The 18,035-nt window shown below is 49.7% G+C and overlaps 1 protein-coding gene across 10 annotated transcripts in view; it reads right to left on the bottom strand.

The window, feature by feature from the left end:
- The window catches only part of MEGF11 (multiple EGF like domains 11), a 373,960-nt gene that overhangs the window by 25,287 nt on the left and 330,638 nt on the right, over positions 1 to 18,035 (bottom strand). For all 10 annotated transcript variants that reach the window (XR_009209605.1, XR_009209606.1, XM_032175096.2 and 7 more), the window contains 5 exons: positions 9,337 to 9,457; positions 8,260 to 8,423; positions 6,966 to 7,068; positions 1,398 to 1,544; positions 910 to 1,044 (listed from right to left, as the gene is read on the bottom strand). Coding sequence is in view for 8 of the 10 variants with exons in the window: in XM_032175096.2 (XP_032030987.1) it covers positions 910 to 1,044; positions 1,398 to 1,544; positions 6,966 to 7,068; positions 8,260 to 8,423; positions 9,337 to 9,457 (670 nt within the window). In the remaining 2 variants the exon portion in view is untranslated. The remainder of the gene's footprint in view (positions 1 to 909; positions 1,045 to 1,397; positions 1,545 to 6,965; positions 7,069 to 8,259; positions 8,424 to 9,336; positions 9,458 to 18,035) is intronic.

Genomic DNA, 18,035 nt, shown 5'->3' with positions numbered 1-18,035 from the left:
CCCATGTCTCTGTGCTTTGTCCAAGCTACTTCCTCTACACAGAATGCTTTTCTTCCTTTTCCACCTTTCAAGCTAAGGCCCAGCTGAAGTCCTGCATGGTCCATGGAGCCTTCCCCCAAATCCACACTGTCTTGTCCTAAGAAAGCCAGGGATGGCAATAGGCAATGATGTGTGGAGGCAGCTCCTACCTTCTCACTGGTTGTTCAATATTTGAGAATTTTGTGAATGATGTTAAACCATTGGTACCTTAAAATCAGCCATGGTAGGAATATATTTTAAAAATCCGCAGAGGTTACAGATCAGGGGTTTTCCCCCACAAAGAGCTGGTAGGGCAGAACACCAATGCAAATAAGCTTTATATCTCTTTTCGACTCCTGCTGAGTGGTAGCAGTTCTTGGAGTCGGTATTGTGAAGGATTCTGAGGTCAAGTCAGGAAAGCATGTGGGGAGGGATTAGGGATGGTGGCCTGAATATGACGGGGAGAAGGGCTTGGAAGTTGCCATCGCCAGCCAAAGCCAGAGCCAGCTCTTCTGCACTCCCACAGCATTCCCTGCCTTTACCCTTGGCACTCGGCACAGACCACATGGTGCCACTTCTGATGCAGATCTCTACGCTTGTTTCACTTTTCATCCTTTTAGCATGCATGTTGGAATCAGAATATGTTTCTTCCACTTGCTAGCTGCGAAATCACAGACAAATCATTTCACTTCTCTGAGCCTGTTAACTGCGTTAGGGCCTTTGTCTCATGCCATGTGGGACTCAATTCTCATAAAGGCAGCCCAAGTCTTGAAGAGGGAAGGAGCTACCTCCACAGCGTATGATGAAAATCCCCAAGCCCTTCCTTCCCTGCCTCTTTCCTCCCAGAACCTCTCACCTCCCCGCCCAGTACCTTCCCACTGGAGACAGTACCTTGGTTGCAGAGAGCTCCAGAGAATCCTGGGAGGCACTCACAGATGCCGCTGATGTGGTGGCAGGGCCCGCTGCTGTGCACGCAGAGGGGGCATGGCTGGGCACACCCGTGGCCATAGAACCCAGGGGGACAGACTGAGGGTGAAAGGAAGATGGTGGTCAGCAGTCCAAGAGACCCCAGCCAGCCTAGCTACCCTTCCTGTTCCACACTTCTCAGAAACATGGGGAGACCTGCATCCTTCCCACATCTTGGAGGGCGCATCCCTTTCTGCAAAGAAGAGCTGTGGTGTGGCCCTGTTTCCATTGAGTAGCTGGGCTGGGCCCCAAACCTGGGGACAGAACTGCAGAGAGAGAGGAGACTAGAGGGAAGGAAGAGATGGGGGCTGATTCAAGAGCCCAGCCTCTCTCAGGCCATGGCTAGTTCCAACCGGAGAGGGCTAGGGAGGATGAGCCCTCTAAACTCTTCGGGGTCAGGGGATTAGCCTTACTTCTCTGGCATAAGGGTCCTCGGAAGCCAGGGGCACACTCGCAGCTCCCGTCCTCTGGGGAGCAGGAGCCTCCATTCTCACAGCTGCAGGAGACAGAGCAGTTGGGGCCCCAGCGGCCAGGTGGACACGTGCTGTCACAGTGGATGCCTGTGGGCCAGACGCAGACTCAGGTCAGTGGTAAGAGAGGTGAGGGTGAAGGGAAGAATGGAGGGAAGGGGGACAGTGCAGTATGAAGAGGTGGAGGCAAGCGTAGTGCATCCAGGAATGTAGAGGAGAAACCCGGCTGAGGCTTGGCTGGTCATGGAGGATTTTCAGGAAGAAGTGATGTCCAGAGCTCTAAAAGTCGAGGAGGAATTGACCAAGAAAATGAACGTATATGTACAAAGAGCAGGAGGCAGGAGAAAGAATCACATCTTGAAAGAAATTACAAATAGCGAGTGTGGCTGAACCACAAAGTGCAAAATGGGGTACGGCAAGAGATGAGATTGTGGGAGTAAGAAGGGACCAGATCACAAGGGCCTCTTCTGTATGGCATCCAAGAACAGGACCGGGAGAAACCAACTATGGGCAAGTAAGTGCCAGCTGGGAGTGAGCCATATGCCCACACGTTAGCCCAGGAGCCACTGGTGCTGCTGGGTCCCTGCCAACCCACCCAGGGAGGGGCTCAGAGAGTAGGTAGGATCTTTTCAGATTCTTCTGACCAGACTCCTCAGCGCAGTATGTGTGTCATTCATACACACAATAGAAACCAGTGCTTTGCAAAAATTCCATTTACTGTCACTATGTATGATGGACTCTGATGTTTTCTTTGTACTATGATGTATTCGATTTCAGCTTTTAAAATGCTAGTTGTAACCCAACAATTTGATTTAATGACCCTCAGTTTGACAGAGGCTTATGGGGGAATGGATGGAATTTCTCAATAAGAAAAAGGAACAAAGTCTATAGTCTTTTTGGGCTCAGGTAGAAGAAATGTGTGTTAGGTTCCCTACAGCCTGAAGGTGAAGAAGGAATTTTAAAAGGCCCGAGGCTGGATGCCCCAGCTCTGGGGTAGGTTTTCTTCCCAGGCAGAAAGGCTTCCAGTCTGACATGCATTAGGGAAATGGAACATGTGAGCCCAGGATATTGGCTTGGCTTCAGAAGGTGAATATCAGAGGCTCAGAGAGGGGCAGAATTAGCTGAAAAATCATGTCTGCCTTGTTATAAGGACAGCGATTGTGGGAAAGAGAAAGAAAGGAGAAAGACACTCATGCCTAGTGAACAGAGCCAGCCCTAGCAGCAGCAGGAGAGCAGTGGGACCAATTTAGAGGCAGACTGGAATTGTACAAGCCCACCTGGGCTGGCAAGGAGAGGGGAGGGAGGGTGGAACCGCCAGAGAGGGGAGAGGGAGGGGGATGCAACAGGTTTTACTCATCCTCCTGTTCCTCAGTCTAGCCCAGCATCTGTGCTCCCTCCCTGTAATGTCTCAGTTTTGCAGCAGGGTAGAGGCTTCAGATGCCACTCTCTGGGAAATGGTTGCGGGTGGGTAGGTGGGGTGAGGGCGGGGGGGGGCAAGTGGTTTCCTCCCCAGGGAATGGGATCTGGCAGCCATATTTGCCATATTTTACCCATTGATGGAGGTCTTTCCCAGTGGTGTTTCAGGTGCCCAAGAGGTGAACCCTGGACAGGCAACATAGATTGACTAGAGGGAGCTTGGGAAAGTGGAAACCATAAAACTGTTCAAGGTTTTGGATCCATCTTCAAGTTTCTCCTTTTCCTGGGCATAACAAAAGCTGTGATCTGCCACAAGGCTTTTTTTTTTGGAGACAGGGTCTCACTCTGTCACCCAGGTGGGAGTGCAGTGGCGTGCTCATGGCAACCTCTGCATCCCAGGTTCAAGCAATTCTGCCTCAGCCTCCTGAGTAGCTGGGATTACAGGTATGAGCCACCACCACAGCTGGCTAACTTTTGTATTTGTAGTAGAGACAGGGTTCCTCCATGTTGGCCAGGCTAGTTTTAACTCCTGGTCTCAAATGATCCGCCTGCCTCAGCCTCCCAAAGTGCTGGGATTACAGTCGTGAGCCACTGCGCTGGCCTGGGATTTCTTTTGCCTATGGTTGTTGGAAACCCAGGATTCAGACCACAGGCCTAGGGACAAAGCTGTTCCTCGCACTAAGGTGGAGCTTTGCTGCCCACAGGGCCTCCAGTTCCACTGCACACCAAGCACTCTGCCAGCTGACCAAGGCACATGTGTCACATGTAGACACTGCTCTTTCCTAAAACTATAGGTATTACTGTGTTCATAAAACACAGTGTATGTGAAAGCACCACTGAATTCATGGCAGCTGGTTGCTATTGTGTTTATCCCAGCCAATGGCTATTAAAAGTATAGCTACTCTCATTGTGGAATCATTAGTGTTTTCATGTCAAAAGGGGTCCTCATTTATGGAGATTGAGAACCATAAGTGTACCATGTTTATTCTCAGACTGAAGGTGGCTGCAAAGTCCCGCTGGGTTCTGGGACTTCTGGGCCTGTTTCTGTGGGAGTCGGGCTCCTGTTTGTGGTTCTTACATGTCGCAAGACCTTCTTGGAGCTTAAGACATGGGATCTAAGTGGAAAGAAGGGTCAAAGATTTCCCCATATGGAGTGCCCAGTTCCAGAAGCGACTTACTGATATGATCAAAGGGGCTGGCCTTGGCCTTGTGGGAGGCTCCCAGCTATAGTTTCTGAAGAAGCAGCTTCAGTTACCTTCCTGGGCCCCAGTTTTCCCCACAGTTGTATAGGGATAGTCCCCCTCAGAGGTCCTTTCCTTTCTTACTCTAGGGAATCCCCTTGCTCTATTTTTCAGGACTCCTCCCCACCCCCACATCTATATTGGTGGGTAAACCTAGGCTAGGAATCCATACATGAAGATCTCTAGTTCATGCAATGAAGCTAGTAGCCACTCAGCAGCCCATATCCTTCAGGGTCCGTTTAGGGCCCTCCTTCTCCAGGAAGCCTTCTTGGATGTCTGCCCAGGGAGACAAGCATCTCTGATAATCAGCAGCATACAGCTGTGTTTCCACCTGTTACTTGAAAGCTTCATACACGAGTCCTGTCTCCCCTGCCAGCAATTTGAAGACAGGTACCATGGCTTACTGACACTTCTGACTTTGCTTACCTAGGTGCTCCTCATGGACAGGATGCCATCGTGGTCATTTTTGCATCTTTGGTGCCTAACACAGTGTTTGGCACACAGTAGGTACTCAGAAACTGTTGCTTTTTACCATTTACTGCTGAGTCTGGCATGGTGCTGGGCACAAGGTAGCTGCCAATATAAAGGCTTGGTAATTGCTTGAGTCAATTAATGCTAGTTGATTGAATAAATGGTTCCCCCTTAAGATACAATCCTGAGTCTCTCATCCTGTTGGCCCTAATGTCCTGAGACCCCAGACAAACTTTTCCTTATCTGTGGCATGAGAAGGTTGGTGGAGATAATCTTTAAAGCCTCCATCACTTTAAGGGGAAAAATCATGAATGATTATAGGCCAACTTCTTCCAGTTTATTTCAATAAACATTTAATAAGCACATATTATGTGCAGGGCAAGATGAATAAGACAAAATGCCAGTTTTCCGTAAGCCTGTGGCTTATGAGGGTTAAGGGGAGACACGTGCACAGCTTAGGGCAGCCCCAAACCTGTGCCAAGCCAAGGAATGAGCAATGTGCCAGGGACTGGGAAGTTAGGCACAGATTTTTCTTGAGGCAGAGGTGAGTGGGGAGGGCTCAGTGGGAGGCCCATGTGTGTCTCTCATTGGCCCCCTTCTGCATGACAAACCTCAGGGTATCAATCACTTCTTTGAAAAGACTTCAGGACCACGTTTGGGGAAATTAGGTTTAGAACAGCAGAGGCCTTGCTGAAAGCTTGTTCACCAAAGACAGAATTTTTAAGCACTAGATGTCATTAAAATCTTAATCGGCTCACTCAAAATTAAGGCAATGAAAAATTAAAGTTGATTTCCACTTGGCTCCTGCTGAGATTCTAGGGTGCCAGTGACCAGGGTAGAGCCTTATTCTTTACTGAGGAGCAGGAGCCAGCAGGGCAGGGGAAGCCAGGCTGGAGATACTGCAGAGGAAGCAATGTCCCTGGCTCTTGGCTGCTTAGAAACTTTCTGGTTATGAACACAGGCTGTGCAGCAACCTGATGGTGATTATTTATCTGAGAACCTATACTGCCAGAAATGACTATATTTCTTTCTTTCTCTTTGCTGCTCATCACCTTGGGACTGGCTAGTAGATCCACTCCTGAAATGCTTATTAAGCACTTCCTGTATTCATGGCCTGCTTTTACTGAGCACTTACTATGTGCCAGGCACTATTAGCACTTTATAGGTAGTAACTCATTTAAGCTTCAAAACAACCCTGTAATTGCAAGGATAATTATCTGTATTTTATGGATGGAGAGTTCAGGCCCTGAGAGGTTAAATGACTTGCCCAAGGTCATAACCCCCAGCAGTCTGGCTCCAGAGCTGAGTTCTTAACTACCATGTTATCCATATCTCAGCGTGTGGCAGGCAGTGGATACAATGGCGAATAAGGCAGATGCCTCTATAGAGCTGATGGCCACATTAGGGAGGCAGATAATAAACAGTTACCACAGTTGTCATTGAACTCTGATTTAAGTACCACAATAGGAAAAGTGTAGGGTAGAAGAATTAATAAAGGGGATGCTTTTGTCTTGGTCAGGTTGGGGGTGGGTATTGTAGCAGGGGAAGTGCCTTCCCAGAGGAAGAAAGCTTTACACTGAAATCTGGTAGACAAGGAGTTATCAGGTGAAAAGGGGAAGGAATGATCCAGGCAGAGGGAATGGCATGTACAAAGACCTGGAGGCAGGAAGGTGGTTGGCTTCCTGAAGTAGTAGACTGTGGCCCTGGTGGCTGGAATGTAGTGAGCCACAAAGTGAACAGAGTGAGGTGGAGGAGTCAGCCAGAGCCAGATCCCGTGGGCCCTGGGCCATGGTAAGGATTTAAAATTTTATGTAAGAGTCATGGGAAACCATTGAGGCATTCTGAACAGGGACTGAAACAGCACATCTGGGTTTGGAAAGCTGACTCTGGCCACCAGGTGCAGAATGAATGCAGCTGGGCAAGAGCGGAGGCCAAGGCAGTGCCAGATGCGGGATGGTGCCCAGCAGACCGTGTGGTGGCAGTGGGATGGAGAGAAGTAGATGGATTCACCTTGTATTTAGGAGGCAGGCTGACAGAATAGATATAAGGACCAGGATTCTGAGACTGGACTAAGGAGAAAGGCCCTTGTCCCCTTCTCCATCATATTCTCCAGATTGAGCACTTACACCCACCATATGTCAGCTTTTGACCTACTGGAGTGACTCCAGCGCTTTGGACAGAGCTTATACCTAATAGATGTTCAATAAATACTTAGTTGAATTAAATGGAATGGAGAACTGGAACCCAGAGCAGATAAAGGGAAAGATGCATACTCAGGGATCAAGAAGAAAGATATTGAAGAAGAAAGAACGGTCAAGAGAAGTAGAATACCAAGAACCCAGTTTCACAGTACCTGGGTGGTGGCACAGCAAGGGAAGGTTACCTGTCCATCCGGCCAGGCAGCAGCAGTGGCCTGTGATGGGGTCACATCCATCAGCATGGCTGCAGTCACAGTGTTCACTGCAGTTCAGCCCAAATGTGCCATCCTGTGGAAAAGACAGGGAGAGAAAAATGATCAGACCCAAACTTCCAGAGGTTTGTATACTTCCATGGATCTTTTCTTTAATTTTTACTTTTGGAGGGTCCAGTGAGATCTACTGGATCTTGATGACAAAACTGAGCCAGAACCCCACAGGGATGCAGGGAGACTGGGGCTGGGGCACAATGGGGACACGTTTTGTAAGTGGAGATCAACACAGCCATGAAGACACCCTGAAGAATTATTTGGCTGCATTAACAGGAGTATGAGGTTGGGAGGGAGGTGATACTCCTGCTCTACTTTTCAGTGGTCAAGCTCAAAGGCCTGTAGTGATCATTAACTAAAATTGTAAATGAAAGTGCACTTTGCAAATTGTAACACATTGATCACCTGTGAGGAATGACTATGCTTTATTCTTTGTTGCTGGGGAAGAAGGTAGTCACCAATTCTTATATGCTCATTAGGTATCAAGAGCCTCATATACCTAATTTTTCTTAATCCTCACAGCAATTCCATGATATTATTCCATTACATTCCCACTTTAAAGATGCGAAACAAGGTTAGAGAGGTGAAGTAACATGCTCAAGGTAACAAAGGATGTGACAAAGCCGATTTGAACCCAGGATTGCAGGACTCCAACTTGCTCATTAGGGACTGCATTGCCCATCCAGCAATATCATATCAGCAGGTTTAACTTATTTGTGTCTCAGACCTGTAAGATCCAGTGATTAAGTCTGGGTGGTTATTATTGAACAGTGCTTGCTTTAGTCACCACACTCTCTGATCATAAAAGTACAGACTGTTGGAACCAGAAGCAAGCTTCGACATTATCTACCAATGAATGGCAACTCTCATGGATTAGTAAGGGCTGTCTTGTAGCACTGGGTTGTGAAGGAATCTGAAGCTGCATTTGAGCTCGAGTGCCAGAGTCAATAATGTTTACCAAGAGCAGCATGGGAAAAGTGATGCCATGTCACCACATCTGCCAAGTATTTGCCATTTTATAGACGAGAGGGATGAGGGCCAAAGTAGTAAAATAGCCACAGAGAGGTTAGGACTAGGACTGTGACCTAAATCCAAGTGCCCCATCACCTAGCTTAGTGCTCTTCTCTGTGCACTCTTGTGGACAAACTAACACCAGGGAAAGGGTGTGAGGGGATGCTGAGCCCCACCTGTCCCTCCCCACCCTGGCACTCACCGGGCAAGGCAGCTCACAGGTGTCTCCCAGCCAGCCAGGGGTGCAGGAGCAGGAGCCGTCTATGGGGCTGCAGGCTGCCCCATTGGCACAGGTGCAGCTCTCGTTGCAGTTCAGGCCCCACGTCCCACTGGGACACGGCAGGGTGCAGTCCAGGCCCTGCCACCCTGAGGGGAGGGAAAGGGACTGTCACTTCTCCATCCAGGTCCAGTGTGTCTTTCTGCCCACTCCCCCCAGCTCTGCACACAGCATCCCACCCAAACCACTGCTTTCCTGGGGGCTGGGTTAGAACACACATTCCACACAGAGTTCAGAAGTACAACAGAGCTGTTAGAAGAGCTGGGGCTAGAACCCAAGTCTCCTGCCTCCGGGTGCTCACTGTTTGTGCTGCAGGCAGATGATCCTACCTGGAACAGGCACCAGCTCAGGTGGGGAGTGCTGTCTGTGCCCAGGGTGGAGTCTGGCAGCTTATCTCAGGGCCCTCTGTTTGAGTGATGGCTGATTCTCCATTCTTAGGCTGGTCACTGGCCTCTTTGCCTACCACACCATTTCTCCCCTTCCCTGTTCGTGGTGGGGGCTGACCCCTGCAGGCTGCACATCCAGCTGGGCTGCCTGTGGGAGACCTGCCTACAGACTGGAGAGCGGGAGCAGGAGAGACAGGTGTGTCCTCTCCCTCTTTCTCTGCCTGGGGCCTCAGGTGGTGGTGCAGCCCCTCTCTCCATGTCCCAGCTCCCACCAGGTGGCCCTCACTCCCAGGCTCTGCGAACTCTTTCTTTTGTCCCTCCAACCCTAGGAGTGATAGCAGCATCTCCCACAGGTGTTAATGTGTCTAGGGATTGCACACTTTCCCTGTGTGCTCTTCAGCTCTTCGAACAACATTGCAATGAATCCCCTCATTACATTCCTGCTATTGAAATTCCTGGCATGGGTTTTCTTGCCTGGAACCCAACCAATATAGGCTCCCTGACCTTGCATGTGGGTGGGGTTGGGGCAGCCCCACCTGAGACCCCTCAGCTGGCAGCACCACCTGGGGAGTGTGCTCATATGTGGGGGATGGGCTTGAGAGAGAGGGCACATTACCTTCCTTGCAGGTACAGGAGCCATCTACTGGGGAGCAGGTGCCACCATTGTTACAGCTACAGATGGACGAGCAGTTGGGGCCGTAGGTCCCTGCTGCACAAGAAACAGCACAGACCTCTCCCTGGAAAGGGAGGGGGTGAATTTTGGATCAAAGGTTGCTCCACGTTGGATGGCTGTGGTAGGCAGGATAATGACCCCTGCTGCCCCCAACATGTCCATGTCCTAATCCCTGGGATCTGTGAATACGTTACCTTACATGGCATAAAGGGACTTTGCAGGTGTGATTAAGGACCTGGAGATGGGGAGAATGTCAGGGGTTCAGGGGTTATCCAGGTGGGCCCAATATAATCACGTGTCCTTAAGAGTAAAAGATGACCAAAGAAGGTAGGTCAGAGAGATACACCATGAGGAGCCCTCCACCTGCTTGTGCTGACTTCGAAGATGGAGGAAGGGGCCACGAGCTGAGGAATGCAGTGGCCTCTAGAATCTGGGATCAACAGCTCTTTTACAGCTACCAAGAAAATGAGGGCCTCAGTCGTGCAACCGGAGGAACTGAATTCCGTCCACACCGTGAGCGAGCAGGAAATAGACCCTCTCCTAAAGCTTCCAGGAAGGAACACGGCCTGCCGGCACCTTGGCTTCAGCCTCATGAAACCCATGCCAGATTTCTGACCTTCAGGACCGTCAGATAATACATTTGTGCTGTTTGAAGCCACTAAATTGTGATTTTTTTACAGCAGCAATGGAAAACTAATATAACCCTTCTCAGTTATTGGAGGGGTCAGGCCTCCAGACCACAACACCAGGGACCTTGACTCCAAAGTCTGTATTAGGTCGAAGCAGCACCAAGTCTAACCCGTTGTCTCCCAATCTGATTTCTCACCCATAACCCCATGACATGAGTAATAATATCCTATCCGCATTTGCCTGAGCCTCAGAGAAGTTAAATGTAAATGATAGCCAATGCATATTGAGTCCTTTCTCAATATCATGTGCCACACACCATCTCATTTAATTGTCACAGCACTCATAGGAGATAGAAGCTACTGCCTCAGCATTATTCTCACCCAGCAGATAACTGCATGGAGAAGTTACTTAACTCTGCCAAGGTCACAGAACTAAACCCAGTTGCTCCTTGCTGGAACCCAGGCTGGCTGCTTAACCATTACATTACCGGGGATCCTAAACTGGCTACCCTGGAAAACATTCTGAGATAGAGATTAGTGAGCTCTTGAGAATAATCCCGATAAGGGATAAGGGAGGCGGTCGAGGCTGAGGAAAAGTTGAACCAAGGCACAGTTACAGTAACTTCTGTGGATCTGGCAGGAAGCTCTGAAGCTGAGATGACCCCTGGAGTTGTCCCACATGGGGGTAAAGGGAGGGAGATCCTTTATGCCTCCATCAATCACTGGCCATCCACTGGGATGGGGGAAGGGGCCATGACTCCTCAGGTGAGTTGGCTGACTTGGAGGGCGATGTCTGTAGAGGGCCTCACCTGGGAGCCACTAACTTTCTGGCAGCTGGGGAAGAATGAGTGCTTCTGTCCTGAGGGGTGAATCTGGGCATCCACTCTACCGGTAAGTGGGTACGCTGTTAGCTCCAGTAAGGAATTTGGACGAGGGGCAAGTTACCGGGTAGGGAGACCAGGAATGGAAGCTTCAGAGGCCTTGAGGGGTGGGAGCGTTTAATCAGAGAAGAGTGGGGTAAAGGGGATCCAGGTGGGAAGAGGGTTGTGGATAAGAGTGCAGAAGAGTATGAGCTGGGAATGCACTAGGGGTGGCTGAAGGGAGGAGTGAAGGAGATAGGTAAAAGGGGGGCTGGGAGTCTGGAATGCCAGGGGAGGGAGTTCGGGCTTTCTTCCCTGAGTCCCCCAGGACATGCTTCCCCACTGAGGAACCTACTGTGGGGCTGTCTATGCTGGAGCAAGTGGTCACTGGATGTTGAATTCCCACCTCCAGCCCCTAGGGAGTGTCTCCAGCCAGCGTCTCAGGCCTTACACCTAAGCTTTCTGTGGGAATCCTGATAATAAATTTGTCTGGGCCCCACTAGCTGTGTGACACTGGATATGTACTACCCGTCTCTGAGTCTCAGTTCCTGCATCTCTGAAATGACAGGCTTGGCATAAAGGAGCTCCCTTCTCAACTCTAAGGGTCCAGGCATCTGGCTTCACTCCCATGTGGGCCACAGAGAGAACCGAGGGTGTGGGTCTTTGCCACGGAGAGGCTCCTCTCCAGCCCTTTTCTGCTTCTGTCTCACCCTTGGGGGCAGGGAGTGTGGAGTCCTTCCCCGAAGGCCTCACGGTTCCTGCTCTTTCCCCCGCCAGTCCCCAGCAGGCCTGACCAGCTGGAGTCTGTCAGCTTTCCCATTACCCAGAAAACTCCAATTTCTCCAAGATGATAAACAGCACATAAGAATCTGACCTCTGAGGGCCTTGGCCTGGGTGCAGACTGCGGGCACAGCGTATGCCTTTCTCTGCATGAATCTGCTATCAGAAGGGCTTTCTCTCCCAGCGTCCTCATTAGTGTCCCCAACCCTAATCTCCCTGCAGGGCCTCAGGTTGCCTATGAGCCCTGTTGCAGGTCTGCTGATGGGGCTCAGAGAGGCCTCCTGCCCTGGCCATGATCCATGGGACAGGATGCAGGGAGCCAAGCTCGACACATCTGCTCCCCACAATGCTGTCAGTTTCCTCCCAGAGAAGCCTGTGCCTGGTCTTTGCAACAGTCCTGGGAGGCCACTGGGCTGAGATGGCTTTCTGCTTCCCAAAGAAAAGGGAGACTCAGAGAGGGGCAGTGGCTTATCCAGGACCCCTGGTGTGTTAGTGCCAGTGAAGGTTAAGGAGAAAGAACCAGATCTTCCATCCTGAAAGGCAGCAGGGGTGAGAGATCAGAGGATGGACTCTGGTACCATCCTGCTTCCACAGCTTATTCACCGTGTGACCATAGGCAATTTACTAAATCCCGAGCCTCAGTTCCCGTATCTGTTAAATGGGAATTAAAATGTCCCCTTCTCATAGGATTAAGAAGATTAAATTAGTTATTATTTGTGTAGCAGTTAGAATAGTGCCTGATGGGTAGAAAGCACTATAGAAGCTATTAGTGCAAAGATACAGCATCTCTTAGGGAAAGAACACCTTGTTTACCTTTTTATCACCTTCTCTGGGCTGGCTCCCTGTTCCCCCTCACAGCTGACACAGGCTGGAACTTTTGTCACCACACACTACAGGTATGGTCTTGGAGGATGGAATGACCATTCCCTGAGGGTCACTGTTCCAAACACTTTGCATTTGTCAGTTCCTCTGATATTGTGAAATGTATATTAGGTCTTCATCCAGTTTCCTGCCAAGCAACTCCTGGAATCCTTAGAATCTCCAAAGGGAGGTTTTTTTTTTTTTTTTTTGAGTCAGAATTTCACTCTTGTTGCCCAGGCTGGAGTGCAGTGGCGCGATCTTGGCTCACCGCAACCTCCACCTCCCGGGTTCAAGCGATTCTCCTGCCTCAGCCTCCCGGTAGCTGGGATTACAGGCATGTGCCACCACACCCAGATAATTTTTGTATTTTTAGTAGAGATGGGGTTTCTCCATGTTGGTCAGGCTGGTCTCGAACTCCCGACCTCAGGTGATCCACCCACCTCGGCCTCCCAAAGTGCTGGGATTACAGGTGTGAGCCACCGCACCTGGCCAAAAGTGAGGTTGTTTTGTATGCTAATGACCAATGGCTGCTTCAGGATGGGGACTGGTCACCAGAAAGATGAAGGCAGGATTAGAAAGTTGGGACTTACAGCCCCACCCGCTGAAGGGGGAAGGTATAAGGAAGAGGGGCTGAAGTTTAAGTTGATCACCAAAGGCCAGCGATGTAATCAATGATTCCCATGTAACGAAGTCTCCATAAAAACCCTAAAGGACAGGGTTTGGAAAGCTTCTGGATAGCTGAAATATGGAGGTTCCAGGAAGATTGTGCACCTGGAGAGGGCATGGAAGGTCCATACCCCTTCCCACATGTCCTGCCCTCTGCATCTTTTCATCCATATCCTTTGTAATATCCTTTATAATAAACTGGTAAATGTGTTTCCCTGAATTCTGTGAACCTCTCTAGCAAGTTAATTGAACCCAAGGAGGGAGTTGCAGGAACCCCGATTTATAGCCCGTCAGTTAGAAGCACAGGCAAGGCCGGGCACGATGGCTCACGCCTGTAATCCCAGCGCTTTGGGAGGTTGAAGCAGGTGGATCACGATGTCAGGAGATTGAGACCATCCTGGCCAACATGGTGAAACCCTGTCTCTACTAAAATACAAAAAAATTAGCCAGGCGTGGTGGTGCGCACCTGTAGTCCCAGCTACTTGGGAGGCTGAGGCAGGGGAATCGCTTGAACCCGGGAGTCGGAGATTGCAGTGAGCCAGGGTCACACCACTGCACTCCAGCCTGGGCGACAGAGTGAGACTCTGTCTCAAGAAAAAAAAAAAAAGAAACACAGGCAAAACAGCCTGGAGTTTTTAACTGTCATCTGAAGGCAGGAGGGTGAGCAGTCTTGGGGCCTGAGCCCTCCACCTGCGGGATCTGATACTATCTCCAGATAGATAGTGTCAGAATTGAATTGGAGGGCACCCAGCTGATGTCTGCTGCAGAACTGATTGATTGCTTGCTGCTGGGGAGAAATCCCCACACATCTGGTCACAGAAGTCTTCTGTGTTGATTGTTGTTGAGTGGGAGAAGAGAAGAAACTGTGTTTTTTTCCAGTCAGCTCCTAATAGCAAAAAGTCCAAATGGGGAATCAGACAGTTTCTAAAGTGCACAGCTCTGCCCTGAAGGGGCAGCTAACTTGGCACAGCTAACTTCAAGCACTCTGCTCTTCCATCTCACTGTCCCGGCCCCCTGGCCTCAGTACCAATGCATACCGAGTTCTAACACCTCAACAAGCACAAGTATTACACTAACTGTTTTAAGTTTTTTGTCAAATTCCCTAACTTCTAGCCTCTGATCTGAGGGTGAGGCCTGGTCTATAATTGACTGGCCAGTCTCTGGTGATTGATGTTCATAGCAAGCCAATCAACGAGCCTATCTCAGGTTAGACTATCAGCTCTGCCCACCCCAGCGTATCCCCTGGCCCAAGATGTGGTGATACCTTTTTGATTTGGGGGACCACTAACAAACAAGCCTTAATCATGATGGTCTGTGTGGGACCCAAGTCTACATGGGTCGGCATTGATGTCCACATGTGCTCAGGCAGTCAGTATATACATCTGTGTGTTTCTGTGGGTGTTTGCCTTGGGTATGTCTGTGTACATTTTCTCCTGGGTGTCTTCCCTGACACTCCTCTCCATCCCACCAGCCCTGCCCTGGTGGGAATTGGGTGCATACATAGCAACCTTCATCCTAGCACCGGATGGTTGTGGTTGGCTCAGTGCCTCCCCCCACCTCAGGCCTGTGAGCTCCGTGGGGATGGATCTGATTGCATTCATGTCTAGATTCTCAGAGCTTGGGCCCCTGCTGGTACATAATGGATCCTCGATAAATGTTTAATTGAAATGAGATGTTTGTGTGTACATGCTGGCTTCTACTGTGGACAGGAGCAGAAGGACTGGGCACTTTCCATATGCTTTCTCTCGTATGCCAGGCAATTCAGCAAATGTTTGCTGAGTAAGGGCCAACTCTGAGCTAGCCATGTCGCAGGCTCCAAGGGCACAGAAGAGACTGGGACCCAGTCTCTGGTCTTGGGCAACTCCCAGGCAGTACCCACACAGGTATACTCATGCCTACATCCAGGTATGTTTCTTTGTCCACTTATTTACTCTCTGCCTCTCCCAGAGAGACTAGAGGCTTCATGAGAAGAGGGGCCTTACTGTCTGGGTTCCCCAGTATGTGGCACAGAGAATGGGAATTTTGTAAATAATGTGTGAGTGAGGGGCCCTGGTAGGCTGGGTTCTGTGGTTCTCATCACACACAGGCAACAGAATATTGTCTAGTCTAAGGATGGGTCCCACACTAACACACTGATTCTGAGCCTCCATGGGGCTCTCGTGAGAAAGGAAAGCCAGGAGATCCTGGTCTATGCTTCCATGCCTCACCCCATTGCCCCCTGCCCAACTCTGCCTACCAGAGAGTGAGAAGCACAGGCAAAAATTATCCAGTTGGCCTCTAGAGCATCCACTCTGGGAGACAAGACCTTCTGAGCTGAACAGACATTAGAGATAATCAAATCCACTATGAGCCGAAGTGGGCCCACAAGCAGAGCTGGGACTTGCAGGCCACTGCTCCCAGGGAACTGGCTGCAAGGGTTGTGCTGTCTACACCTGCCTCCTCCTGCCTAGAGCCTGACCCAAACCAGCCCTCAGTTCATGTCAGTTGATCTTGTCACACACTGGAGAAAAGGCCAGGATGAGAGCCAGAGTTGTGAGCTGGGGAGTTTGCATTTGGCATGTCATGTGCTTTGCTTAGCCTAGCAACTCTGCCCACTCCCCCAGCCAGGCCTGTCCCCTAAGGTCCTTTATTGAGGTTGTTCCCCTAAAATCACCATCCGGAATTCCTGCTAGAAGTAGTCTATCTTCTCTTCTGATAGACTCATGTTAATGCAAGATAATGTACAGGCCTTGGTTTCTGTATCAGTCATCTGAGGCTATTGAAACCAGTCTCCCCAACTTTTCACCACTAAGGACTCTTTTTAGTATTCTCCCCCTACAAAGCTGTCTCCGTTTGAAAGACATTGCAGTCACTCTGGGCTGGTGTCCAAGGCCAGTCACATATTGGACAAGTACAATTTGGCCAGTGACCGCATGCCATGTGACTCTAGTGGCAGCCTCTTGTCCACCAATCATGATCTAGATATTCCTATATGTCACCTATGACCAATCAGAGCTTCTGATCAGCACACACTAACCAGGGATATCACATAATTTAATTCTAATTAAAAGCAAAAGAAAAACCTTGGTATTTCAGTTAGCTTCATCACAGTTAATAATACAGGATTTCCCGTAGGTTTTGTGAAATGTACCAAACTGCTCTTGGCAACCTGCTGCAGCCTTTACAAGTGTCTAGCTGGGAACCACTGGCTATGTCATCTCTAAGGGCCCTTTAGCTCTGACTCTGAATATCTTCTTGCCTGGACTGGGGGTCTTAACCCAAAGGTGTGAGGAATGGTAGGAAGGAGGGCCAGAGATGGGGAGTCCTCTTGGGCCACTAAGAATCCCACCAGCTGTGGTCCACCTGCTCTGCTGATGCATGGCCTGGGCCTGGTCACACACCTGTCCTAATGGTGGGTAGATAGCCCATAATGCTAGAGCTGAAAGGGATGCTGGGAATCACCCGGTCCAGCTGCCTTGTTTTATAGGTGAGGAAACTGAGGCCAAAAAAGGGAAAGTGACTTGCCCAAGATCACACAGCCAGTGCAAGGTGAACATTCATTTGGAACTCAAATCTCCTAGCTCCCATTTCAGTTACAGGATGCTAACAGCCCAAATGTGGCAATTCTGGGTTGGCCTGTGCCATCCCTGTTGATATGGAAAGTGCACTTGACACCTAAGCACAGAGCAAGACATCCAGAGGACATGGCCCTGATCTTGAGGGAGCACTACCCACCAAGGCCTAGATGCTCTGACCCTTTCTTAGCACGTGGAAGTTGATGCTTGGATGTCTTTCTATCTTCATCTATCCCCATCTCCCCAATCCACACCACCCACAGGGCAGGTCCCCATGCTTCTGCTGGGGATGCCTGCCAGTCTTGTTCAGCATCTTTGTTCTATGAATGCAGAATGAATGTGAACCCTTCCTCCCATCCAAAGGCCTGTTAATTATAGATGCAGTATTGGCTATTAACATCTTGAACTTGATTTGAAAGCACTACTAACAAACCCTCGACGCTGGTCCCACTAAAGATGCAAATTGCTCCTCTACCTTCCACCTGCCTCCATGCATAACGTGACGGCACAGGCCCAGACCCCGGTGGGTAATGAGTTATACATTCTATTAAATTTGTTTCAAATATCATTTATTGAATTTTCTCCCCTGCAATATGCTGCTTTGTAGTTTGGCCCTGTTTGGGAAAATTAATCAACAGCTGAGCTTCTCATGTTGATCATCTGTTTTCCTTGCAATGGACAGGAGGTTAATGAGTATTTTTTGGAGTAATTGGAGGAGGATGGAATATGGTTGACCCTCCCTCACACAAAAGAGGGAGGCAATTGTGTGACTTTGTCTTCTAGTCCCCTTAAATATGCTCTGTGGGTAGGAGGCAGTGTAAATGGAGTGGAACTGAGTTCTCTAGATCCAGGCCAAGGTGGCACGAGCCTGCCAGCCTGTGGGAGCTCAGCAGAGATCACTCTGGGACCAGCAACCAAGGAAGTTGGCCTGGCTCAGCTATCCTTTTGTTGGAGGAGTAGGTGGGGTGGGATGGCTCAAGGCAAGAATGGGTCCTGGACCTGGGGTCAGAGTACATAGGTTCAAGTGAGGCAAAAGCACTAGCCCAAGGTGACTTCATTCATTCATTCAATCTGTGTTTCTTGAGCATCTATGACAAACAAGGCACTGTGATAGGCCCTGGATCTTGCTAACCATTACACTAGACTAGATGAGACCTAAGGTCCCTTTCAGCTCCCAATTTTTTTTTTTTTTTTGAGCCAGAGTCTCACTCTGTCATCCAGGCTGGAGTGCAATGTCGCGATCTCGGCTTGCCGCAAACTCCACCTCCCAGGTTCAAGCGATTCTCCTGCCT

This window comes from Hylobates moloch, unplaced genomic scaffold, assembly GCF_009828535.3.
Source record: "Hylobates moloch isolate HMO894 unplaced genomic scaffold, HMol_V3 SCAFFOLD_14, whole genome shotgun sequence".
Lineage (NCBI taxonomy): Eukaryota > Metazoa > Chordata > Mammalia > Primates > Hylobatidae > Hylobates > Hylobates moloch.
Note: the sequence above shows the minus strand (reverse complement) of the source record. Positions and strands in the feature narration are given on the sequence as shown.